Genomic DNA, 26,218 nt, shown 5'->3' with positions numbered 1-26,218 from the left:
CAACTTGGCTAAGTAATAAAGAATCAAATGTTAAAAGGTTGTTATCTACTGCTCCGAGTGTGAGTTGACCAATATCTGTCTATTTATTTGGGTAGGAGAGTACTGATAAGGTTTTAAAATTCAGTTTTAATGAAAAAATTACTCCATATGGAAGTGGGATTAATTTGTGGAAGTTTCTGGAACTTCACAGAAACATTTTAAAATTATGAAAATGATGAAAGGCTAAGCAAATGTTGGATATCTATGAAAAACCTTTATAAAATACGAAATAAACATCAGTACACACTTAGGACTTGTTATAGAAGCAGCACAGGTATTTAAAATAGGAAACATAAAATACGGAAAGTGATGCATCATGCATGTCCTTGTACATGTATGATAGTTTTAATATGGACAAGAAATCCTTTCATTCAAGGGGGAATTGAACAAAGGGGGCACAGTACACAACTTATGGCTGAACGTAGACAAATAATGATATATGTCTATAACTGCACTCCTGGGCCTGGAATCTCTTATATAGATTTACATATCCCTACCCTCCCTTTGCAAGTGAGTTATCAAGGGCATTGTAAATCAGTCAACTACACAATCTAATTGGCACTTGGAACTTTTGCTGGCTACCTTTTCTTTTCTGACTTCCATTTTGCTAACTGTGAATGCTATAACCCTCATTGGTTAAGAAAAGATACTAAAATGAAAAAGAGTATATTAATCTCATTCAAAATTTGAATTATTCTTGGAAGACTGGGTGTTGATTTGAGTCGTTGGAGGAAGGAGAATGATTGGGTTGAAAAGGGTGATGTTTTGGTGATTTCAAAAAGAAACCCAGAGCTTCAAGTCTAACGTTGTTCATGTTACAAAGGTTTTTTGAGACAGAAAGATGGTCTGGTAGGAGCAGGGCCTACTAACAAATACAAAAGAATTTATAAAAGAAGAGAAGCAAAATCTAGAAATTTTTGTTATGAGAACCCCCAAGTGGAGAAGTGATCTCTGCAGGTTGGATATGGGAATGAGTTTCATCCCTCTAACCCCCAAGATGATGGTCTGAAGAAGAAGGTTGGCTTGGTAGAGAAGATGGTTTGCTTGGATGAAAATAAAAGCCTTGAGATTTCTTCCAATGTGGTGCCATAGGAGAAGAAAAAGAAGGGAAGTGTGGATTTGAAGAGGTTAGTTGATAGAGAGGTGGAAATTGGCAAGTCCCTGGGCTTATTCTTTTTGGGAGGGGAGAGTTTTGCAAGGAAAGCTTTTGAAGCCTTTGAAAGGAAGAGGAAGGAAGAAAGTCTGAGAAAAGCTGGTGGTGCACTTGGAGGAGAAATTTGGGATGAGGAAGGAAGCCATGAAGAGTTTGGAGAGATTGAAGATTAATTGAGCTTCATTGTTGCAAATTTGCTTCTGATGTTTTAGTGGAAATTCGTTCTCTTTTGAGCTTTTCTTTGAGTTTTTGTCTTAGTTTGGGTGGGAGTCTTTCTATGATGTTATCTTAACACCTGTTTATTTGGTTCTATTCGGTTTTTGTTTCTTTAATAAAATTTTCCTTTTACTTATCAAAAAAATTATTCTTTGAATGGTTGCAGAGTGCCTCAGTTGCTGTTGCTCGAGAAGCTGGGACAGTATCTCCTGCATCGTCTAGTTCTGTTCCTGTATCGATGCCTTTTCATGTTTCTCCAAGTTCATTGGCTGCAGCTACGTCTCCTAACTTGTGTCCAGCAACATTGTGGATGCCTGTTGCACCATCTTTTGTTCCCCCTCCTGGAATGCCAATAACTCCTGGAACACCTGGACCCCCAGGGATAGCTCCTTCCACACCATTGTCCTCTACGGTCACTGTTAATTCAGAAGCCATGGATTCTTCATCTTCTACATCTCTGAGACCCGTCGTTCCATCAACCGTCCAGCAGCAAATGCATTCTCCTTATCCTGCTCTGCCCAGCATGCCTCCACCTCCTCAGGGACTTTGGTTACCACCACAAATTGGTGGCTTGCAAAGGCCTCCTTTTCTACCATACCCTGGTGTCCTTCCCGGATCCTATCCTTTGCCCATGCGTGGCATGCCTCTTCCTTCTGTTCCTGTGCCCGATTCACAACCTCCTGGTATTTCTCCTTTGGGACCTCCCGGAGGAACCCCCTCATCTTCTGTGGGATCTGTTCATCTGCCGTCAAACACCACTGGGAAACAACCAGATTTACCCCCTCCAGGAACTGGTAAGTCAAGACTCCAAAGTAGGGTGAGGTAATAATGTTGGATTTGTTAATTCTGGACTAATCTTTTATGGTTTTTGCAGATCAGCATAAACATATTGATGACCTTGCTGACAAAGTTGGAGCTACTGTTAATGCCAAAGTGGATGCGTGGACAGCCCACAAGACTGAGACAGGGGTTGTGTACTACTATAATGCTTTAACAGGAGAATCAACTTACGAGAGACCTTCAGAATTTCACGGGGAGGTAGTTGCAACTACGATTTAACATCTTTAGTTGTTTATGATTATTTATAACCATAGTTGCAGGGTGATACGAGTATGACTTCTTTGTCTGCAGACTGCAGTCATATCTTTTATAATAAATTCCTTTTTTTTTCAAAATATAAATAAAAATTCTTCCAAATTGAAATATCTAGAAATCCATTTCATATCCAGAAATCATCTATTTGCATCTAGCAAACTGTACCACCTTTTTGCTATTAAGAAGTTCTGTGGTTAGTTTTTTTTTTTTTTGTATAATGAATGTTTAGATGTAGGGAGGAAGACCTTGATGGACATATTTCTTTTTTTTGATAGTAAAGTGAAAATTATATTAAAGAAAAAAACAAGGTCTACAAAATTGGTGAAGGCTTTGCAGCCCAAGAGATTCACCCTAAGAACTAAAAGACCAAAAACATGAGACCCAACAACTTGGCAGCCAATTGCCTCAATCCTAAGGTAAACACCTATTACAAGCACCTAGATCCACCATTGAGCTCCAATATCCAACTACCAACCAAGCCGGACCTCCTAAAGCAACTCCCAGATGTGCTGATAGAAAAGCAACTCCCAGATGGTCTTTCGAGTCTTGACTGCCTCTGACTCATTGTGGCAGTTTCAATTTTCATGCAATTCCATCCACCTAAGTGTAGCTTCAATGATTTATTTTCCAACTAAGGAAAACAAACCCAATGATTCAATCACTTCTACCTCACAAGCCAGTGAATCCACCACTTTGTCCATTAGGAAACTTGGAGATGTTATCAACCTCATGAAACTTAATGTTTGAGCCCTTGCTTGTATCCACCTCAGTAGGATCAAAGAAAGTGGAAGTTGTGGCTCCCTTTCTCCCCCAATTTCAACGGTACTGATTACTGAAGGAAGGCAAACTCATCTTCCTTTGTCTTTGCATCTGATAGAGGAAATGCCTTATACGATTAGAGGATGTCTTTAGCAGAGTAGAGACCCTAGCCTTTTGTCGATGGCTTGCACTGGGGCCACCACTCATTGACCAATAGCAATGGACTAGGTGTTGCCACTGTGGAAAGTGGGAACTACTTTAGTTGAGGTCCTTGAGGAGGGCACTGTTATTGAGATCCGATTGCTCACTTCGTTTGAGCCAAGAATGGTGGATTCAGAAGTTTGTAAGCCTTTGACTCCAAATGTTAAGGCCCAATTGGAAAGAGTACTTTCTTCCCTACTCCTTTAAAAATCATAGGGATGCCCCTGAGAACTCTTTTTTTTTTTTGATAATGAAAAAAATTTTATTAGAAGAAAGTAAAAAGAGAATGAAGGTGACCAGCAGTCACTCGAGAGAAAAAAAAACACCCCCCAATGAACAGGACATGACCAAAACCCTCCAACAAAATACAGAAAGGAACAAACTCTCCATTATCCTAATAATTATATAGAAATCTCTTTACTTCTCCTACACGATTTCTTTGACTTTTTTTTTCACCTTCTTAGTAGGCCCAACTCCGTACAAACCCCCTTTAACCTTGCAAAGACTTTTGAAACTTGGACTGTTCTAAGGGCATTCTGATTATTGAATTATCTTACAGTGTTAGGTTACTTCTTCAGATCACTTAGAGCCATTTGATCATCATTGATTCTTCCCAACTCCAAGACTACATTCCTCTCAGAAAACTGAATTGGTGCCACCTCTTCCTCTCCTTTACAACCAGCCCCACCTCCAAGCAAATTTAGCTTCTTTTGATGACAAATTTAAGATGGATAGGAGGTAAGAAGCGTTTGGGGCTGTAGAGGTATAGGCTGGTCTTTTGTACCATTGTGAGAAGCTTCAGGGGGCATATTAACAATGTTGAGGAAGGAGGTGGTGGAGTCACTGGAAGAACTAATAAGTCGGTTCTCGTATCCTTAAAATTCAAGAACTTGGGTGGTGGCTTTACTTGTGTGTTGATGAACATTTATGGTTCCAATAGATATAGACAGAAAAGTGAATTATGGGAGGAGCTTTGTGAAATCAGAGGTTTATGGAATGGACCTTGTTGCTTAGGTGGAGACTTCAATGTGGTCAGGTTTACCAGTGAGACAAACAACCCCAAACAGGTAGTCTATACTAGTTAGAGGAAATTTAATGAGTTCATTAAGGTTTGTGAGCTTAAGCAAATGCCTACTCAGTAATGTGTGTTCACTTGGTCCAACTTACAAGTCCCCCTCAGCTGCTCAAATTGGATAGGTTCTTATTTAATATTGAATGGGAAGAACATTGGATAGGACTGTTGGCAAGAGCCTTACCACGAGTTACCTCTGACCACTGCCTAATTAGTATTGGAACTACAGATTTCTTGAGTGGCCCCAAACCTTTCAGGTTTGAAAACATATGGTTGACGACACACCCAGACTTTAATCATAAGGTGGAGGACTGGTGGGGAAAAGAAGTGAGGGGAGGGTTTTGGTAAGGTGTTAAATTTTATAGAAAATTACAAAGGCTTAAAACAAAGAGTGGAATAGAGAATATTTTGGAAGAATTGAGGAAAGGAAACTATTTGTAACCTCTTAAATAGAGCAGTTGGATAATAAGGAGAGTTAAGGTTTGATAAGAGAGGAGGACAAGGTCTTGAGATGGTCTTTGAAAAAAGAATTGGAAGAAATTTTGGTAAGGGAAGAGAATGTTGGATGCAGAAATTGAGGCACCAATGGATCAAAGAGGGGGATGGCAATACTAAGTTTTTCCATGCACTTGCTAATGGCAGAAGAAGGAAAAATTTTGTGGGGAAATTAGAAGTGAATGGAGAAAATTGATTGATCAAGAAGAGATTGTCAACTGTTTTGTCAATCACTTTAAGTTTGTGTTTAAACGTCAAGATATTGTGGGAATATCTGTGGAAGGATTGGAATGATCTAGGCTGAACCGGGAGATGGCAAGAATGTTGGAAAGGAATTTTGATCTGGAAGAGATAAAGGGGGCAGTGTTCTCAATGGATAGGTCAGAAATACCAGGACCGGATGGTTTCATTATGGCTTTTTATTAAGATTGCTGGGAGATAATTAAAATCGCTTTTTGGATAGTTTTTGAGGAATTTGCAAAGGAACATTTCATAAACCCAGGGATTAATTTCACCTTTCTAGCATTAATTCCTAAGAAGGGAGATGCCATTCGATCGAGAGATTTCAGACCCATTAGCCTGGTTAATAGTTTCTATAAAATCGTGGCCAAAGTCTTGTCCTTAAGATTATAGTTGGCCCTCCCTGACTTGATAAGACGTTCCCAAGGGGCGTTTATTAACTTTATTTAGGAAAGACAAATCACAAATCAAATTCTGATAGCTAATGGGTGTGTGGAGGATTTGAAAAAAGGGGAGAAAAAGGTTTTGTGTGTAAGTTGGATTTGAAGAAAGCCTTTGACATGGTTGATTGGTCTTTTCTTTTGGACACCCTGAGAAATTTTGGATTTGGAGGGAGGTGGTGTGGTTGGATGAAGGATACTTGAAAACTTGTCATTACTCAGTCTTAGTTAATGGAGTGGTCAGAGACTTCTTTCCCGCAACCAGAGGATTGGGACAAGGGGGTCCTCTCTCCCCATTCTTATTTACCTTGGTGGCTGAGATTTTTAGTAAACTTATCTCAAAAGGCAATGTCTTGGGACTTTTTAGAGGTTGGAGGGTGGGCAGAGAGAGTTCGGTAGTTACACACTTGCAGTTTGCTAATGATACAATAATTTTTGTGAAGGTGTGAAACTGCGAATCCTCAAAAGGTAAGGATTTTAAAGTAGATGATAAAATTGTTTGCATATATCTCTAAGGTTAAGATTAATTTTGAAAAGAGTTGTGTGATGGGGATGAATTTAGGGAGGAGGTGTCTAGGGTTGTTGAGACATTAGGTTGTTTTACCACTAGATGGCCGCTAAAATACCTAGTTTTGCCCTTGGGAGTCAACCCAAGGGAAGGAAACTTTTCGAGCCCAATTCTTGAAAGTTGTACTAAGAAATTGTCAGCTTGGAAGAGGAACTATGCATCTCTAGGTGGTCGTATTACCTTGATGAAGTCTACTTTAGCAAACCTTCTAGTTTATTACCTTTCAGTCTTTTAAGTGCCCAATTCTTGAAAGTTGTACTAAGAAATTGTCAGCTTGGAAGAGGAACTGTGTATATTTGGGTGGTCGTATTACCTTGATGAAGTCTACTTTAGCAAACCTTCTAGTTTATTACCTTTCAGTCTTTAAGTGCCACAAAGGGAGGTGTGGAATTGTAAAGTATAAAAAATCATGAGGGATTTCTTATGGGAGCTGAAAGAAGGAAGAAAAGATCACTTGGTGAGATGGGAGGTAGTTTGTAAGCGTAAGGAACAAAGGGGCTTAGGTATAGGTAATATAGGGAAGAAGAATGCAACTCAATTGGGTAACTGGTTGTGGATATGGCCATTAGAGAGGGAGAGGCTGTGAGACAAGGTTATAGGAAGTATTTATGGACACGAAGAGAATGGTTGGGATGTTGGAGTATTTTGGTGGGCTACTTTGAACCAATGTTTTAAAAGCGCAAGGGGCAATTTGCGCCCGAGGCGCAAGGCGAGGTGTGTGCCTTTTTGAAGAAAGGCGCAAAAATACAAAAAAAATGCTAAAAAAGTTGGAAAATTAAAAAAATAAAAAAATAAAAAATATTAAACATAATATTAATAAAAAATATAAACTTAAATGTTTTCAAAAACCTATAATCTAATATTAAAATACATAAATATAACATGTAAAGTGTATTTAAATGAAAATTTAAAAATAAAATCAAACATATAGATATTTCTAAGCATGTAAAACCCACAATCTCTTTTTTTCCTCAATTGCATTACTTTAAGTAGCTAATGTGATATAAAGCATATTACATTCTTGATTCTACGAGCCGCCTTTGTGCCACGTCTCTCGAGGCAAGCCCAAACAAGTCCATGTTATGGTCTTAAATTCTTAATTCTCACACAAAAAATAATGATTTTATAATTTAATTGCCTTTTAAGAAGATCAATGATTTAAAAGGCGTGCCTAGGCACAAACGGGGCGCATTTTAGGGTAGGCGCCTCACCTAGGTCTTAGGTGCAACAATTTCAAAAGGGGCACACCTGGTGTGCCTAGGCGTGCGCCTTTTGAAAATTTAACGCTTTTTTGCATTTTTTTGAAACTATCGCCCCCGGACCCTGTGCCACGCACCTCGAGGCAAGCCGAAACAAGTCCATGTTAGGGTCTTAAATTCTTAGTTCTCACACAAAAAATAATGGTTTTATAATTTTATTGCCTTTTAAGAAGATATCTGCTCTAGTTCGCTCGCTTTGCTCACTCACTGAAGCTTCGAGAACCCCCTATTTGGTAATGTTGTTCATTCATTCATCCTAATAAAATATCTTTTAAAAAATCAATTAAAATTATAAAATCATTATTTTTTGTGTTAGAACTAAGAATCTAAGACCCTAATATGGACTTGTTTGGGTTTGCCTCTAGGGGCGTGGCACAAACGCGACTTGTAGAATTAGGATTGTAAATTGTTTTAAATCACATTAGCTACTTGAAGTAATGCAATTGAGGAAAAAAAGTGATTGTGGGCTTTACATGCTTGAAAATGTTTTATATGTTAGATTTTATTTTTAAATTTTCATTTGAATATGCTTTACATGATATGTTTATGTATTTTAATTTAAGATCATAGCTGTCAAGGCGCCTAGGCGAGCCTAGGTGACCACAGGGTGCTCAGTTGCCTAGGCGACTAGACGGGCGCCTAGGCGATGGAATTTGAAAGTATAAAATATATACCCCTACCCCTCTTAAGCTACTTTATTGGTTTTTTGTACTAACCAACATACCTGTATGCTAGCTATTAACAATAAAGTCATTAGAGTAAAACATAAAATGCCATAGCTAGCATCCAGGTCAACAAAAATGGGGGATTGCAGATAAGAAAAGAGTGAAAAATAAGGGGGCAGAGCTCCTGTTTCGTTCCCAACATAAGTTGTCCAAGAGGACGGTGTGGACTGTGTTTAAGGGGGTGGAGATCCTGTTTCAGGCTAAAAAAAATGGAGGAGGAGGATTGTTGAAAGTAAAAAAGAAGAAGTACCAGTCTGATTTTAGAAAGGCACATCAGGCGCACACCTAGATGCACCAGGTGTGCGCCTTTTGAAAAAGCTGCACCTAGGACCTTGGCGAGGCACATACCCTAAAATGTGCCTAGCCTCTGTGCCTAGGAATACCTTTTAAATCACTGCTTTGAATTCTCTGTGGAAGGCTATTAATGGCATTCTTCCCCTCTTCTTGAGCCTTATCAGGTATGATGCTTGTACTGGAAATAGGGTTCTTTTTTGGGAAGACACCTGGATTGGCAACTCCACCCTTAAGGACCTCTTTCCCTCTTTGTATTCCCTCTACCTCCTTAAAAATGGATCCATTCAGTGGTTTGGGTCTTTCTCCCAATCTTTTCTCTTAAGTTGGAATCTGGGTTTTGGAAGGGATCTGAGAGACTCTGAGCTAGACCAAGCCGGTCTGCTTCTTAAAACCCTTGGCCCGGGAAGTGTCTCTTGGGAAAATAAACACCTTGGACATCCAGCAAAAGAAAAGACCCAACCTTAGTATTTCCCCTAATTGGTTTATCCTTTGTAAAGCTAATGGAGAAAGCTGTTACCACATACTAATCTCTTGCCCTTTTGTTGTAACTTTGGGAGAAGATTTTTGGTTTTTTTGGTTGCAGGTGGACGATGCCCTTGCAAATTGGGGGACTCTTTGACCCTACAAGCTTTCGGTGGCCTAAGAGAAGAGGGAGAGTTTTATGAAGATGTGTTAGGGCTGCTTTTGTATGGATAGTTTGGGTGGAAAGAAATAACAGAGATTTCAATCATAAAGAGAGGGACGAGGATTCTGTTTGGGAGTGCTTGCTAAACAGGGCCATTAATTGGATTAAAAGAACTTATTTCACAATTCTCTTTAGCTGACTTGTGGAGAAATGAGAAGTGATTACAAACTCCTCTTCTACTAAGAACAAACCGGTTGTTGTTTGGAAGGCCCCTGAAGGGGGTTTTATCAAGCTAAACTTTGATGGTAGCAGCCTTGGCAATCCTGGGCCTTCTGGTATTGGAGGTGTGTTTAGTAATGCAGAGGGTCAGGTTGTCACCTTGTTTTCTGGTCCAATTGGAGTGGGTGATGTGGTTAGTGCAGAGGACTTTGGTGAAGGAGCACTGCTGGCAAAAGATTTAAACTTCACGAGTTTGGTCATTAAAGGAGACTGTAAACTGGTAATTGGGTGGCTAAAAGAGCCAGAGACTGTAGCGTGGTCATATGGGGGGGGGTGATGAGAAGATTTAAGTGGCTAACCTCCAACTTAACAGTTAGAGTTTGGTGGGAAAGGAGTTCAGCTATGGCAGATCTTTTAGCCAAGCAAGGGTGCGTAGGTATCAATTATTCTGGGCTCAGTTGTAATTTTCCTTTGTTTCTGAGGCAACATCTCACGCCTCTTTGTGGAACTCTATCATGTACTTTATGTTGGCTCATATTAATTATTCTTAATAAATCACTTTATTACTTACAGAAAAAAAGACAAGTTTACCTTGAGTTCTGAGCAATTTCCTTGGAACCCAAACTGGAATTTCTATTATTCTTCAAAGGCATTGTATATCTTCTTCCAAAATTTTGAAACATTTTCCTAGCAAAATCCTCCCTCCAAGAATATGTAACTCCAAAGTTTACTTACCTCCATTTCTACCTCTACCACCTTTTCCAAATCAATTGTAATCTCAACTGCCTGAGTCTCATCCGTGATCACTTCCTCGCTTCTATATGCACCTAGTAAGAAACTTAATATAGAAAGATATACTGGTTGCATTTGGCTGGATCTGTCTCAGATAGGCATTTTACCATAGGCTATTACACCTTTTTAAGAGGTAATCTAATAATGTGAACAAGTAATAAGGAAAGTGTGGTGGTGAGAAGCAGTGTAGAGGTTGAGTACAGAGCAATGGCTCATACTACTTGTGAGCTGATGTGGTTGAAGCATTTCTTGACTGAAATTGGATTTCCTTTCACAAAGCATATGCCAGTTTACTACGATAACCAAGCTGCTGTTTGTATTGCATCCCTGGGCCTGTTGTTCTGGGGAGGGGAGGATTTTGCGAGGAAAGCTTTTGAGCAGTTTGGTAAAGTTAGAAGGGAGGAGAAAAACAAAAGAGAGGAAAGTATTAAGAAGAATAGAGGTTGGGGCAAAGAAGAGGATGAGGAAGAGGTGCTGGGTTGAGGACTTGTGAGGGGTTGAAGCCCAAATTTTGTAAGAGAACTATGAAGAGGGGGTAAGGATGATGGGTGAGGATGAATTAAGGGTAGTAGGAAGGATGGACAGTTTGCGGTGGCTTCTTTTTCTCTATGCTGGGTCCTTTGGATTGAAGGAAGTAGAAGATAGTTGGAAGATAAGTCAAAAGTTCTGAGTTGCTTGTGATGATGGTGGACTGAGTATCAGTGCGTTTAGAATTGGATCGAAGTAGTTGATCAGATATGGGGGAATATTTTTTGGAATGTCCTCGAAATTCAAGTTTGTAATACTGAACAATTTTCTGTTCTTTAGTATGTTGCTGTTTTGTATTGGTGAGGTGTAATCTTGTCACCTTTCGGATTGTATTTTCCGTTTTTGATAATGATGATTTTCCTTTTACTCTTCAACAAAAAGTCCACTCTTCCATGTAGGAACCAAACATATTGATATAGGCTGTCATTTTGTATGGGTGAAAGTCCTTAGTGTAGAGATGACTACTCCCTATGTGAAGACTGTAGATCAGTTTGCAAATTTATCCACAGATTCCCAATAAGAGTAGGATGGGTTATATTTATAACAAGTTAGAGCTTTTACACATCTAGGCACCAACTTGAGGGGAAGTATTGATGTGTTAATATGGTCCCTTGTTATTTTGTTGAAGTGTTAGTGAGGTCTCATGTCATTTTATGTTAAAAGGTTTTGTATGGGTAGTTTTGACTTTTCTCTTGGTTATTTGAGGACACTCCAGTCGTTATTTTTTACTTAAAAGAGACACTGATGCAATTGATCAATTATTACTAATCTATTTATACCCTGCCACCTGGTAGGTGTGAGATATGTTATTCATGCTCAGACATTAGGGAGTAGTGATCTCCTGTCTTGGCCTGGGGGGTGGGGGGAGTGTTACATTGTGTCAATTCATTAGGAATTTACTTAGGGAGGGGTGTTGTTGTCATAACACCTGTAAACTACAAGTTGGAAACAGATGGGAGATAAATTCTTAAAAGTAATTACTCTCCAACTTCTTTTTCTTATTTTCTTTTTTTGATCAGTAACAAGGATGGCATTCATTCAATTTGGAAAAAAAACCCATACAGTTCATGAAGAATTACATGGGAAAATGTATAAACAGCTTATAGCTGACCATTGTTGTTCTATATAGATGATGATGATTTTAGTACAAATCCCTCCCTGGATCTGGCAAACCCCTGTCTGAATAATTTTTGTGCATCCCTTCCCTGGATGATGCATCAGCAAATCTATTTACAGAATGCACATGAATGAGTTGGTTCATGTTGGATAGAATTTGCAGGGTATTTCTAATAGTCCAAGGGTGTTCATCTTCTGTAGTAATCCAGTCAATTATACTGTGGTTCATCATCTTTTATTCTATGTATCCACATGAATGAGGTGCTTTGATCACATTAAGAAATTATTAGACTGTGGTTCATCATCTTTTATTCTATGGTTGCTATTCTCTTTCATTATGAGAGGTTTTGTAAAACCATTTCTCTAACATACTGACGGAGTTGGAAAACAGGAAGAAAACTGAATAACTGCGGTATGTGGCCTGAATTTTAAAGAGAAAGAAAGAATGAGACCAACTCTGACATATGTCATAATTTTACTCTTTCCCTAACTTTTTCAGTTTTTGTTTTTTCTTTTGTATTGTCCAAAAACATTTGTTTTTCATATTCACTTTCATTGGAAAAATTGTTTTTATTTTGTAGCTTGTAGTTTGATGTTCAGACCTGGAGTGTTTTAGAATACATCTTCCTGCTGTATTAAAATATGTAATTTTCTATTACTATATCTTTTGTCAACAACATTATTTTTGAGTGATGCTTCTTTGATGACACGTTATATGTTGTACCTTTTATTGCAGCCAGATAAAGTCACTGTGCAACCAACTCCAGTTTCTTGGTAGGTTCAATGAGGTTTCCCTGTACCTTTGGTGTATCCAATATTATTTTTGTCTTGTCAGAACTCTTCATGAAGTTACTTCTTTTACTTTCTTCAGTTGGCTTATATATCCTTTACAAAAAAATAGAATTGCTAAATATAGTGTTTCACCTATCAATAAAAAATTTCCTTTCTGCTATTATTTTCTTGACAGAGATGAACAAATAATGGTTTCGTCAAAATGTAATTTAAATTTTGTTTTTTAATGGTCTCTAGAAACTTGTGTTTGAATTGACAAATTTTGACATCACAGATATGCTACTGAGATTGGTCTTGAACTTATGACTGCGTTGCAGCACTTGGGTAGTTACTCTATAGATGTTTCCTGGTTTCATCTTTACATCCTTTCATGTTACCATAAAGGAACCTATGCATGGTCTGGAATTTTATCAAAATTTTTCGATATTATAACTCATGGAGTTTCTTGATTGAGATGCTCAAAGTCTTTTGAGGAATTCTAGGAGACGAGTTTAAGCAACTCTTGGAATCATCACCCTACATAAATGGTGAATCCCATGAAAAGGCATTATAAAGAAAATTTCACAAGGGTCCCACCATGTCTGTAGGGAGGTATCAATAAGTTACACAAACGTTGTTGTTTACTAGCCTTCCTCATATGTTTTTTGATAGGTAACGGCTATTTTATTGATAAAAAGTATGTTTATAAAGAAAAATACACAAGGAAAAGGATAAGAAAACCTATGACACATATAGACCCTTACTAATGTTGTCCCCTTGGAACAAAATAGAAAACTAATTATTTTGAGCACCTAATTAGCACATTCCACTTGGTATTGATATTGAGTCTGTTTATGTCCTTGAAGTCTATGGGAACAAAAGTCAATTTCATAATAAAGAAACTTATATCCTTGCATATTCTATGCATTGGTCTTGTTTTTCTTTCAAAAATCCTTCTATTTCTCTCCTTCCAAAGACCCCACAATCTTTCTAGAGGGGCTGTGCCCTTCTTCATGTTTTTTTTTTAATTAACATGCATTCTGAATGGTATACAAAACTAGGGAAATATGAAAAGTTTTTTCTTTTTAATTTATGAAATTCTTATCACTTGAGCATAGCTTAGGCTAGGTGCCTGCTTTGATGACTAGGTGCCCCACTGTTGACTAGAATTGCATAGACTCCTTGATGAGTCTGGTTGGATACCATATTGCCTACAGTATCAAAACAGCAGGCATGCCTGTGGAGGTTGGTGTGCCTTGTATAGTACCTGAGATTTGTTGTCTAATTGGGGATGGGTTGAATCTTAAGGAGGATGGGAAAGCTAGAAATGGTGTTCAAATTTCACTTGAGAGGAGAGAATTTCCTTTTGAATTGAGAGTTCTTTAAGGGACTCGTCAAGGAATGTCTTGTGGAGTTCCACGTGTTATTCAATGAGGTTGGCAGTGTATATGTGGGCAAACATGGAGGTAGGGAGACAGCTGTCAATGGGACTGATAATTGGATAGGCTAGGGTTGAAGAGTGTCTAGGAGTAGGCCTGAAGAACCAAAGTACAACCCTTCTCTGGCTTGGTTGACTGAAACGGAGCCCACCAATGGATGCTTCATCAGTGGACTGTACTGGATTGGCTCTAGTAGCGTGATCAATTAGCGTAGTGGTACCCAACCCAATCGAGGTGTCAGTTTAGTTGAAGCCCAAGATACTTAGAGGCTCACCAACTCACCTATGGGTTCATTGAAGGGTATCACAGCAAGTAGGGGTCTTCATTCCTGTTGAAGAGGAGCAGTTAGCTGGTGTGCCAGAGGGGCATCATCGGCGTATGCAAGAGGCGGAGTTTTGAGATCAGTGCTCCCACTGATGGTGGTGTAGGATGAAGCCTTGGATGTTCTGCTGATTGTAGCTTTAAGAAATAGACTCAGTGCAGTTGTGCGGCACATTCACATGTGATCAATGCTAAGCCATGGGATTAAGTTGCCTAATATGAATACATGTATGGTCTTAATACCACACTCTGGAATTCTGGTACTAGCGTTTATTTGTACTGAAAATGAAAGTAAATTTGTTTTCTCAACTGTTTTTGCATTCAATGTTGGAGCCAAGTTTGCTTCATAAAATGGAAGTTAGTGTAAAATAGGTTTGTTCCAGCTGTTTTTTGGTAATCTGTTGGTTCTAGCATTGAGATTCATGTTCGATCCATTGGGTTAAGTCCTTGAGTAGTTTTGATGATATTTCCACAAATTACCTGCTTAGGAAGTGGAAGGAGGTAGCTGATTCTTCTCTTCCAAAAGCTGTTATCAGGCCGGTTTTGGTCTCACCTCCTAGTGGGTTTATTAAGCTGAAATTTGATGGTAGTAGTGAGGGGAATCTGGGCCCATCAGGTATTGGAGGTGTTTTTTGAAATGAGGAGGGAGGAATAATTGCCCTCAACTCGGGGCCAATAGATGTGGGAGACTCCTTGAGGGCAGAAATCTTGGCTGTGATGGAAGGGATCCAAAAAGCCAAGGAGTTGATCATAAGCAGATTGATCATAGAAGGGGATTCAAAGTTGGTAGTTAACTGGCTGCAAAAGGATGAGACAGGCTGGTGGAAATTTGCCAATGAAAGGAGGAAGATTAAGTATTTAACACAAGATATAGAATTCAAGTTGCAGTGGGTTAAAAGAAGTGCAAATGCCTTTGCTGATGCTTTGATAAACTCTTCTGGGCTGCTCCGTAATTTCTGTATTCTTCTGTCATCTTGGAGAGAGCTAAGAGAGATTATCTCTCTCTGAGATGCTCATTTGTATCTTTTTCATTAATATTAACAAAGATTTCTAGTTATTGATAAAAAAGACACTATAAATTTCTCAGTTTAAAGTGGAACCGGGTTCACATCCTTCTACTTTAACAAATTTGCATTCATATCAATGCATTCACTTTTAGCACTCTTACCATACACAACCTAGGGGGAATTTTTTTGATGTTGGGTCTGTTGACCTTCATATTCTGCTTGTACAGCTTTCTTTCTTTCTCAAAGTCTCTTACCTATAAAAAAGAAAATACAAATCTTGTGAGGTGAAGTCTAAAGTACCGGTGGATTAGCTATGAATACATTTTACAATGGCTTAATAGTACAAGCAAGGTGTTCCCACCTTAGAGAACCTCTTAAGTGAATATTAGCAAGATGAGAGTTTGGTAGGTCTAATTTATCTGTTGTTATTTGGGCTGCGTTTGCAGTGCAAAGGTATATATACAGATATGAATGCAAATTTGGTCAATAATGGGTGCAAGCTTGGTTTGGTTTTTCACTGATAAATTTTAGTGTCTTGTTTGGTTGTGATGGGTATAAAAACTAATTTCAAGGCTGGAAGAACCTATTTTACATTGATCAACTTCGAGTGCAGAGTTTGTTTCCATTTTTTGGAAGAAAACTTTTCTCTCCTTTTGAAAGAAAAGATGGTGAAAAATAATATGCTTAAAATTTTCAGTACAAAAACACATTCTTGCCAAACACCAGCAAAACAGAACCATAATGCAAATTTGCTTGAGTTCTGCATTTACACTCTTACCAAATGCAGTGCGGTGGTTAGAAATTAGGTTGCTACTTGGGTTGGGCCAACTGAATCCAGCTTGGCAAACTTTAGTTAGGCATAAACTGGATCATGGTTATAGTGGTTTAGGGCTAGCCCTAGGCTTATTTTGAAAACAGATATAAATATACAAGTAACAAAAGGCAATGCAACCCTGGTTGCAGCAGACTGAACAAAAGGCAATGATATTAAGGTGGTTTGGGCATGTGAATACTGAATAGAGGACCACCTATTCACTACTAAGAAGTGATCTGATGTAAGTTGAAGGATGTAATAAATAGGAAGGAGCAAAAAAAGACATGGGTTGGGGTAGTGAGAAATGATTTCAGGGCAGTGTTTTAAAAGTGCAAGGTGAGGCGTGTGCCTTTTTCAAGCAAGGTGCAAAAATACAAAAGATTGTAAAAAAATAAAAAAAATGTCAGAAAAGTAAAAAAATGCCAAAAAATTAAAAAAAATATTAATTATGGTTTTCTTTTTCTCTATTTGTGTCACAAATAATTGAGTTATTAATCACTAATCATATTGTTTTTCATTTATGCATCACAAATCTCAAGAACTTTTCTTCTATTAGAATTTAAATGTATCTTGGAATTTTCATGTCTTATAATTTGTGGATCTTGTATTGAAGCTGAATTCTCTTTTCACTGTTATTGACTTATAATAAAGTGTAATACCATCTGATAATATAGATTTACAAAATTTGCTGCCTACAATTGAATCTTTTTTTGGTGTTCCCAGTGAGAAGTTGGTTGGTACAGATTGGGCTTTAGTAACTACAAATGATGGAAAGAAGTATTATTACAATTCCAAAACCAAGGTATGTTTGAATTTGCATTTTTCCCCTTGTTGTGTTGAATAACACTATTGATGTTTTTTGATTTTATTATCTGTGGATCATGAAAACAGAGAATTGGATTCTGTTATTTTTCTCACCATATGCCTTTGTTTCCCATCGAGTATGTATTAGGTTGGCCAGGTGCAAAATGTTAGAGTTATTGTAGGTTGGTCATTGGTGTTTATGAAGATGTTAACTCTAAATATCTTCTTTTGATAGGAAGAAGTGTATAATAAAAGAAAAAAGAGGTACAGAGGATAAGTACAACAGGATAAAGCAAAAAGAACAGGCCTGCTAAAAAAGGACCTAAGCAGTAAAGCTAATCTAAAAAAGGGAAGAAAGGGAAATGTAGAATTACAAAGGATGCCAAAACCACAAAATATACTTATCCCATTATGTAAGACTTTACAAAGAGACATCCCACCACTCACCAGGTATGGGCAAAAACCACTAAAAGGATGCTGACACAACCTACCCATTGACATGCTAGGCCCACAGACAAAGATCCTCCTTCACCAAGGAAAGAATTATAAAAAAGAAAATGAAAAGAAGGCTGCAATTTAACTTCCTTAAGATATACTCTACTAAATTTGCCATTCAAGTTGAGACTTGAGACCTATCTTTTCACCTTAGCCTTCCTTCACTTCTTTCCACAGAGAGCTGAGCAATATCCTTCTTAAGCAGCTCATTTACTTTTCTGTAGGGTCAATTTGTCAGCTATGATACTCTGATATGGTAAGGACATGGGTGGATAGGGTATCAGTCTGTCAGATACGATATTTATGCTAAAAATGGAAGTATCAAACATGATACCGTTGTATATGTTGAGAATTTAAGACCCTAATGTGGGTTTGTTTGGGCTTCCCTCTGGGGGCTCTGTGCAAGCGGGTTGTAGAACTAGAGTAATGTGTTTAGGAAAGAAATAAAGAGATGAAGTTTCACATGCTTGTCTTATTGAGTGCTTGAATATGTGTTATATGTTATGTTTAACTTTATTTTTACTTTTTTACTTTGAATTCATTTTTATATGTCATATTTATGTATTTTGTTTTGAACTAATATGCTTTTTATAACATTCAGTTTTAAGTATGCATTTTTAATTAATATGGTTTTTATTTTTTTTTTCAAATTTTCATATCTGTTTTCTCTTACATTTTATACATTTTTTTTTGAAAAATTTATGCCTTTCTTTGTTGTGCCTTGCGCCTCAGGCGCAAAAAGGCCCTTGTGCATTTTTTGTGCCTTGCACTTTTAAAACACTGGTTGGGCCTAGAAGAACAATAGGTGCTTGCGTCTAGAAATTTGCAGGTTGGGCCGGGCTGGGCCAGGCCATAAATGATCATCCCTAAGTACAAGGAGCCTTATGACATTTCAAATTGAGCCATTATTATTTTTAATTGATTTTTATTATTCTATATGGAATGCAAATGGATGATTTTTATTACTTTTATTACTTTTACCTTTTATTTATTAATTTTAAATTTTTAATATTAGTTATTTGTAAATGCAAGTAGAATGTATTTTAATTCTTATTTTATGAAGTACTAATTTCATATTTTTTAACAATTGTGTGATAAAATTATTAGTTTTTAATATTTTTATTAACTTAAGTAAATTTTATTAATTTTTTGTTATCTCTAAGTGGGTTTTAAATTATAATTATGACAATTAATAAATTGATTTTTAATTAATTTAAACAAAACAATAAATTTTTATTATACTTAACTAATATCACTATTTTTAAATGGAACTATTAAGCGTGCCCGTGCTTAGCACGTGGCAATTCTAGATGATGATAATGATAGGAATAATGTATCCAAAATTTTTCTATAAAATTCATGTATTTTTTTTTAATTTTTTGTTTTTCACTATTAATTGGATGCATACTGCAAAATCTGGATCTGATTATGTAATGACCTCATATTGGGCTACAAAGTTTTGGGTATCATTGGCAGGCCTACCTATTTGGTTGGACTCTTCTTTTTGTAATGTTTTATCTTCTTAGTAGTTACTTTTTTGTTTATTTATAAAAAAAATGTAAGATTTAAAGAGGAGGAATTGAATGAGGTGAAAATTGTAGTTCAAACTACATTTTAAACTTCACAATTGAATAGGGATTAAATTCAAAAACTGGGCATTTTAGTCAAAAGAAAGTTCCACAATTGTATTCATATTTTATAAGTAGTGTAAATATGGAATTATAGATGTGTTCAATTTTTTCTATAATTTTTTATTTCCATGTGTGTAAAAATATTACTGTTATTTACACTTATTTTTTGTTTAATTTGTTAAATGTATGATATTATACATGTGCCCAAATGTTTTTTTTTTTTGTAAAATTTGTATATATATTTGTTTGTTTTTCATCATTTATTAATTTTTATTATTTAGTTATGACATTCAAGGTTGAAAGATTTAACCCAAAACTTGAACTATTGGTCTCTACCAAATAGGAGAATACTTTCATTTTTTGTTAGTTTTAGATTATGCATTTCATTTTAATCATCAATAAAAATAACTCTTGTTTATTACGCTTGTTTTTTAATTTGATTAACAAAAATATCATAAATGTGTTTATTTTTTCTACATTTTTGTAATTTTTTATATTTATTTCTATTTAAAAATTTTATTATCTAACCATGGCTTCATTGGTTGGCCAATTTGATTTGGATAGTTGAATTGCTTAGTCATCACTTGGATAAAGAATGATTTTTCTTTTGAGTAAGTTTTAAAATATATGGGTTTGTATTTTTAAAAGTATTGGGCATAGATCTAATTGGTAGCATTTATTAGTGAAAATTAACTTAAACATGAGATTTAATAAGAGAGAATGGGAGTTAATACCATAAACACAAGAGTTAATGAGAGGGGATTAAATGAGGTGAAAAGCATTAATTTTAATTACATTTTCAACCTTCATAATTAGAGATGGACTAAAGAATAAATGAGGGCATTTTAGTCAAGAAGAGTTCCACACCTTATTCGTACCTTTTATAATAGTATAGATTTGAATGTTTGTATCAGTGACTTGTAATTGAATCCCACTTTACACATGCTCTCTCTTTCTCATTTTGCAATACAATTGAACAAATAGGCTTATGATGGTAGAGGTGGGCAGTAGTAGGCTTTGGAATATTTAAATATTCTCTCTCTCTCTCTCTCTCTCTCGTTAATGATAAGTTCATGACTTTAGTCACTTTTTAGAGAAAAAAATTCAGAAAAAACCACAAAAAATATAGCTGCCAGTGTGAACGTCCATGTTTTAATATATTGATATCAAGATTGTGTACAAGTCAAATTATTTCAGTAAGGAAAACAAGGTTTAAAAATAAAAGAATCATATTGAAACAAATTATTTGCATGATACGTATGTATGTAGATGTAAATTGAAACTTTTTATATTGTTATATTGTAAAACTTGTTAAAAACAATATATTTTGTTTCAATATGGTAATCCAGTGGATCTCAACCAGGAGATTTACTTGGGTGTGTTGGTGCATTTAAAGGAGATAAATATTTTTTCCAGAAATTAAATATAAAAATATTAAAATTTTAAATAATTATGTTTAATCTTCCTTTTTGGTTAGATCAGATTGAGAACTATCTTTTCCTATCATTTGTTCTATTTTCCTTTCTCTCACTCTCTCTGAATTATAGTGTGTTAGTAAGTGAATCACATTCAGAATGGTAATCCAGTCATCCATCACAAAATTCCCATTTGTTCTTTTAGGAAAAGATTTTCAAAAAATTTTCTATGATTTTAATGAAATATTGGAAAGTTTGATGATATTCTAAAATTTTTAAATATTAGATACTTAATTTACCAATAAAATTGAAATTTCCTCAATATCAGAAATATGAGTGAAAAAGATTCATGAAATGAATGTTTCATATCTTCCCCAAGCAAAATGGGGACATTTCGCTAAACCTCCCCAACATTGTCAGCCATGATATAAAGTAAATAATATGATACATATATAAAGATGCAAACTACATGTAATGTTCGGATTTTATATGTTATGCTTGCTATTTTCTGGAAAGGCGGATAAAGTCTAGAAATACTCTTAACTGCTTATATATTCGTTCTTTCTGCTTGCAAACCTCTAAACTTTCTTGCTTGGATGATTGTGTAATCCAGATAAGTAGTTGGCAAGTCCCAATGGAAGTGACAGAACTAAGAAGGAAATATGATGATGATGCTCTGAAAGGAAACATGACGTTGGTTCAAAATTCTGTTGCATTTTCTGAAAAGTTATCTGCTCCTATCAGTGTGACTGCTCCTGCAATTAACACGGGTGGTCGTGAGGCCACATCTCTTAGACCTTCAGGTGTAGCAGGGTCATCATCTGCATTGGATTTGATAAAAAAGAAGCTGCAGGACTCCATTGCTCCTGCTACTTCCTCACCTCTTCCAACTTCTTCAGGGCCAACCACAGCAGACTTGAATGGGTCAAGACCTGTAGAGGCTGCAGTCAAGGGCCTGCAGAGTGAGAACAAGGATAAAGTAAAGGATATTAATGGGGATGGGAATATCTCTGATTCATCTTCAGATTCTGAAGATGAGGATAGTGGGCCTTCCAAGGAGGAGTGCATTATCCAGTTCAAGGTATTTTGGCTGTTTATATTCATGTGAAATTCATTAATGTATATCTTATGTCCTTAGTTGTTTGACTTCTCACTTTATAAGAGTCTATCTGTGGCTAATATCAAGTACTGCAAATGGGCTGGATTGAATTTTCTTTGGTCTTTGACATTAAGAACCTTGGTGAAGCCTGGCCTGTGGCAAGTCAGCCCAAAAGAGCATCATTCTTTGTTACCTCTCTCCTAAGCAGAATTGTTACTCATTGATACTTGAATTAGTAATTAGAGGTGGTAATTGATTTTGGGTTGAGCTATAATCCACAAATTTAACCCATGCACCTAACACTCATTTACATTTAACCTAAATGGTGGGGAGAGAGAAGACCAGTCTCATCGTGCTCCTATCCTTAATTTTTTTGATCAATAAAGCTTTATTAAAGATGTGAAACTTTAATTACAAGAGGGGGAGGTAAAATGTCTTAACTCCTATTCTTAAATTAATGGGCACACATTACCTAATCCAAACCCATCCATTTAAGTTGGACAGTTTGAGTTTGCCACCATTTGTTCCTATCCTGTTCCTATCCAGTCCACCCTTCCCAAGACCTCATATAGCTGGGACCAATATTGGGTAATGGCCTTTTTTAGTTCGAGCTTGCCTTGAGGTTGTGCTGCTTTACTTGGGTCCTTCTGGATTCAGAGACTCTATTAGGGCAGATCTATTAGCTGCTGTACAAGGGGTGCAATTTGCATACCAATTGGGGGTAGAACAGCTAATAATTGAAGAGGATTCCAAGGTGGTGGTGGGCTGGCTGAAAAACCCTGAGGATACCATTTGTTGCTACAAAAATGAAATTAAGAAATTTAATTGGCTGACAAGGAATATGTTGGTTTCTATACAGTAGGTGGGGAAATCAGCAAATGCTATGGCTGATGTGTTAGCCAAGCAAGGGGTAAATAGGGAAGTTATATTTTGGGCTCAGCTGTGATTTCTGTAATTTTTTAGTGTACTTGTAAGCTGCTAGGAGGGGCTGCAGCTCGCGCCTCTTCATGGGATGTTGTACGAAATTACAATTCTAAATCAGGTTCTGAATTAATAAAATTTTACTATCACTTATAAAAAGATGATAATTTCATTAATCAAAGAAGATAAGCTGTTACATGCTTCCCTTGGAGAGGTGCGAGGTGCAGCCTCTCCTAAACATTACAGTGAAACAAGAGCAACAAGAAAAATTACAAACTTGCCCAGAAAAGCTCTTCCCTAGATACCCCTTGTTTGGCTAGCAAGTCAGCCAAAGCATTTTCTGACCTATCTAGACCTGGCAAAAAGGTGACCCAACCCACGAACCTGACTCGACCCGACCCAGGAAAAACTGGGTTGGGTTGGGTTAGGTCATGGGTCAACCCGCTGACCCGAATGTCAAGTCTAATTGGGGCTATTTATGCATTGTTAGAACTTTCCACTCTTTAATTTTTTTCTATTTAGTCTTTACTTTGTTAAATGTTCAAGTTTTTTTATTTTATATTTGGAATTTTAAGGTTAATTCCTTTAATTTTGTCATTTTTCATGTAGTTTTTCTTTTTTTTTTTTTTTAAATTTCAGTTATTTTTTGGGATGATCGAATTGACCCATGGGTCAACCCTAACCCGAACATTTAGGGTTAGGGTCTAGCATTTGATAACCCAACCCGAAATTCAATCCGGCCCAAAATGAACCCGAAGTGTCTTGACCCAACCTGAACCCGACCGACCCAACCCAATTGCTAGGTCTAGACCTATTCACCCATTGGATTCTAATAGTCATGTGTCTTGTTAACCATTTAACTTTTTTCATAAGATCCCTATAGCACCAAGAAGCTGAATCTGGGTCTGGCAACCAACCCACAATCACTTTAGAGTCCCCTTCAACAAGTAATTTCTCTAATCCCAAGTTGGTTGGCAATCTGAGTTCCTTGTACAACAGCCAACAACTCAGCCCTTGTAAAGTCACCTACTCCCACTTGTCCTAAAAACAATGATAAGATATTGCACTCCTTAGTTCCAGTGATTTAAAAAGGCGCGCCTAATCGCACAGGCGAGGCACATTTTATGGTAAGCGCCTCACCCAGGTCCTAGGTGCAATACTTTCAAAAGGCACACAAAAGTAATTGATAAAATATCTTCTTAAAAGGCAACTCAAATTATAAAATCATTATTTTTTTTGTGTGGAAATTAAGAATTTAAGACCCTAATATGGACTTGTTTGGGCTTGCCTCGAGGGGCATGGCACAAAGGTGGCTCGTAGAATTAGGAATGTAATATGTTTTACATCACATTGGCTACTTGAAGTAATTTGAGGAAAAAAAGGAGATTGTTGGTTTTACATGCTTGAAAATGTTTTTTATGTTTGATTTTGTTTTTAAATTTTCATTTAAATATGCTTTACTTATTATGTTTATGTATTTTAATTTTAGATAAAAGATTTTTTAAAACATTTATTTTAAAATTTAAGTTTATATTTTTAATTAATATTTAATGATGATTTTTTTTTTTGCATTTTGACTTTTTTTTTTAAAATTTTTATCATTTGTTTTTTGTATTTTTGTGCCTTGCGCCTCGGGTGCAAATTGGCCCTTGTGCCTTTTTTGCGCCTTGCACTTTTAAAACACTTTAATTCTCAAGACTCCTCCAATCCTTGACAATCCCAGATTGCCTTGGCTACTCCCACCAAAATTCAGTTTTATAAAACATTCCAGAGGTGGTGGCCAAACTACTGCAGGTTTATTTTTCTTAGTGGACATGTTAGCTATTACAATCCAATTTCCCCAAAAGTCAGCAAAGGAAAATGGGGTAAAGGAGACTCATCAAAAAAAAGGGGTAAAGGAGACTCATCAAAAAAAAGGGGTAAAGGAGTCTAGGGTTCTTAGCCAATGTATAGCTCTAGTTAAAATTTATTCCTTCACTGCCGAAATGGTTCTCTCCTTGTCAAGAAAGATTCTGGAATTCCTTTCTTCCCAAATAGTCCACAAAATGGCTGCTCTGAGGCATCTCCACATGCATCCCTCGTTTTTTGTTGGCTAGACAAAGGTGGACGAGCTAAACAACAGTTTTACTTCTGGTGGTAGTGTCCACTTGCAACCAAATAAATTGGACATCTAATCCCGCAAAGCTGTAACAAAGGGGCAGGAAATCAGTAAGTGGTAGCAGTCCTCACTATGAGTTTTGCACAAAATACACAAGTTTGGGGATAGACACACAAAAAAGGCCTTCTCTTTTGCAAATTTTCCAAAGTATTAATCTTATGGTACACTTCCCAACAAAAGACAACTATTTTGGGGGGAATAGGCTTGGTCCAAACATCTCTCACAGGGAACGACCCAGGCACGTTACTAGAACACAGGGATTTGAAAAAAAAAAGAAGCACAGGTAAAAGAGCCTTGGGAAGCAGGGTCCCTAACTCTCTTATCGAAAGAAGAAGGGTCTAAACAAACATTACCAAGAAAAGCGAGCAACTCAGTGATACAAGGAAGTTCTGCCTCCCGCAAACTTCTACGAAATCCAAAATCCCAATTCAAAGAAAGAGGGAGGACGGGAGGGATAGAAAAGATGTAATAAGCTCTTTTTTATAAAGGGGAAGAGCGTAAAGAGAGGGGAAGAGATCTTTGAGAGGTAAATTACCCACCCAAATATCTTCCCAAAAAAGAACTAGATTGCCTGAACAAGCATCATACCTTACATATTGGAGAAACTTGGGAAGAATGCCGTGTGTTGCTTTCCAAGGAGATGATTGCATAGCCTGACGTGATATTTCGACATCCCAACCTAAATCAGAACAACCATGAATGCTAACCACCACTCTATGCCATAAACTCTCTCTCTCTCCACTGGCAATCTCCATAGCTATTTCCCCAACAATGCTTCATTTTTAAGAGCCAAATTCCCTAAACCTAGTCCCTCTCCCTCTTTGCTTTGACTCATTTTCTCCCAACTAGTTAGATGGTCCTTCTTACCCCCTGGTTCCCACAGAAAATCCCTCATCATCTTTTCCAATTTTCTAGCCTTCCTAGAGGGAATCCTGAAAACAGAAAGGAAGTATATTGGAAGATTGGTAAGCGTGGCCCTAATCAAGGTTACCCTCCCCCTCAAAGAAATGTAATTCTTTTTCTATGTTTCCAGTCTTTTTTCAAACTTCTCCACAACTGGATTCCAAAAACTACTTTCCTTAGGATTCCCACCCAAAGCCCAAGTAAGTCATGGGCCAGGAGGCAACATAGCACTCCAAGTAGGCAACAATGGACTCAACCTCATTATCCTCCAAATTGATACCTACCATGCAACTTTTTTCAAAGTTGACTTTAAGGTTGGAGACACTCTCAAAACCGGTTATTAAATCCTTAAGGTTGCTCACTAACCTCAAATCGCTTTCCTCACAAAATATGATAATATCATCCGCAAATTGAAAGTGGGTCATTGAAATACTATTTCTACCAATTTGCAGCCACTTATTACCTCCTTTCTATCTGCTTTGGAAATCCATCTACTAAGCACATCTGCCACCAAAGTAAAAAGGGAAAGGGAGAGTGGTTCAGCTTGTCTTAAGCCCCTAAAAGCTGGGAAGAAGTCTCTTACCACTCCATTGACTAGAACAGA

General features: G+C 37.0%; 1 protein-coding gene across 1 annotated transcript in view; it reads left to right on the top strand.

The window, feature by feature from the left end:
* The window catches only part of PRP40C (pre-mRNA-processing protein 40C), a 77,903-nt gene that overhangs the window by 9,777 nt on the left and 41,908 nt on the right, over positions 1-26,218 (top strand). The window contains exons 5-9 of the mRNA XM_010251966.3: positions 1,575-2,202; positions 2,283-2,446; positions 12,573-12,610; positions 16,912-16,990; positions 21,147-21,614. Of these exons, the coding sequence (XP_010250268.1) occupies positions 1,575-2,202; positions 2,283-2,446; positions 12,573-12,610; positions 16,912-16,990; positions 21,147-21,614 (1,377 nt within the window). The remainder of the gene's footprint in view (positions 1-1,574; positions 2,203-2,282; positions 2,447-12,572; positions 12,611-16,911; positions 16,991-21,146; positions 21,615-26,218) is intronic.

Source organism: Nelumbo nucifera, chromosome 3 (assembly GCF_055504915.1).
Source record: "Nelumbo nucifera cultivar China Antique chromosome 3, China Antique-T2T, whole genome shotgun sequence".
NCBI classification, from domain to species: domain Eukaryota; kingdom Viridiplantae; phylum Streptophyta; class Magnoliopsida; order Proteales; family Nelumbonaceae; genus Nelumbo; species Nelumbo nucifera.
Note: the sequence above shows the minus strand (reverse complement) of the source record. Positions and strands in the feature narration are given on the sequence as shown.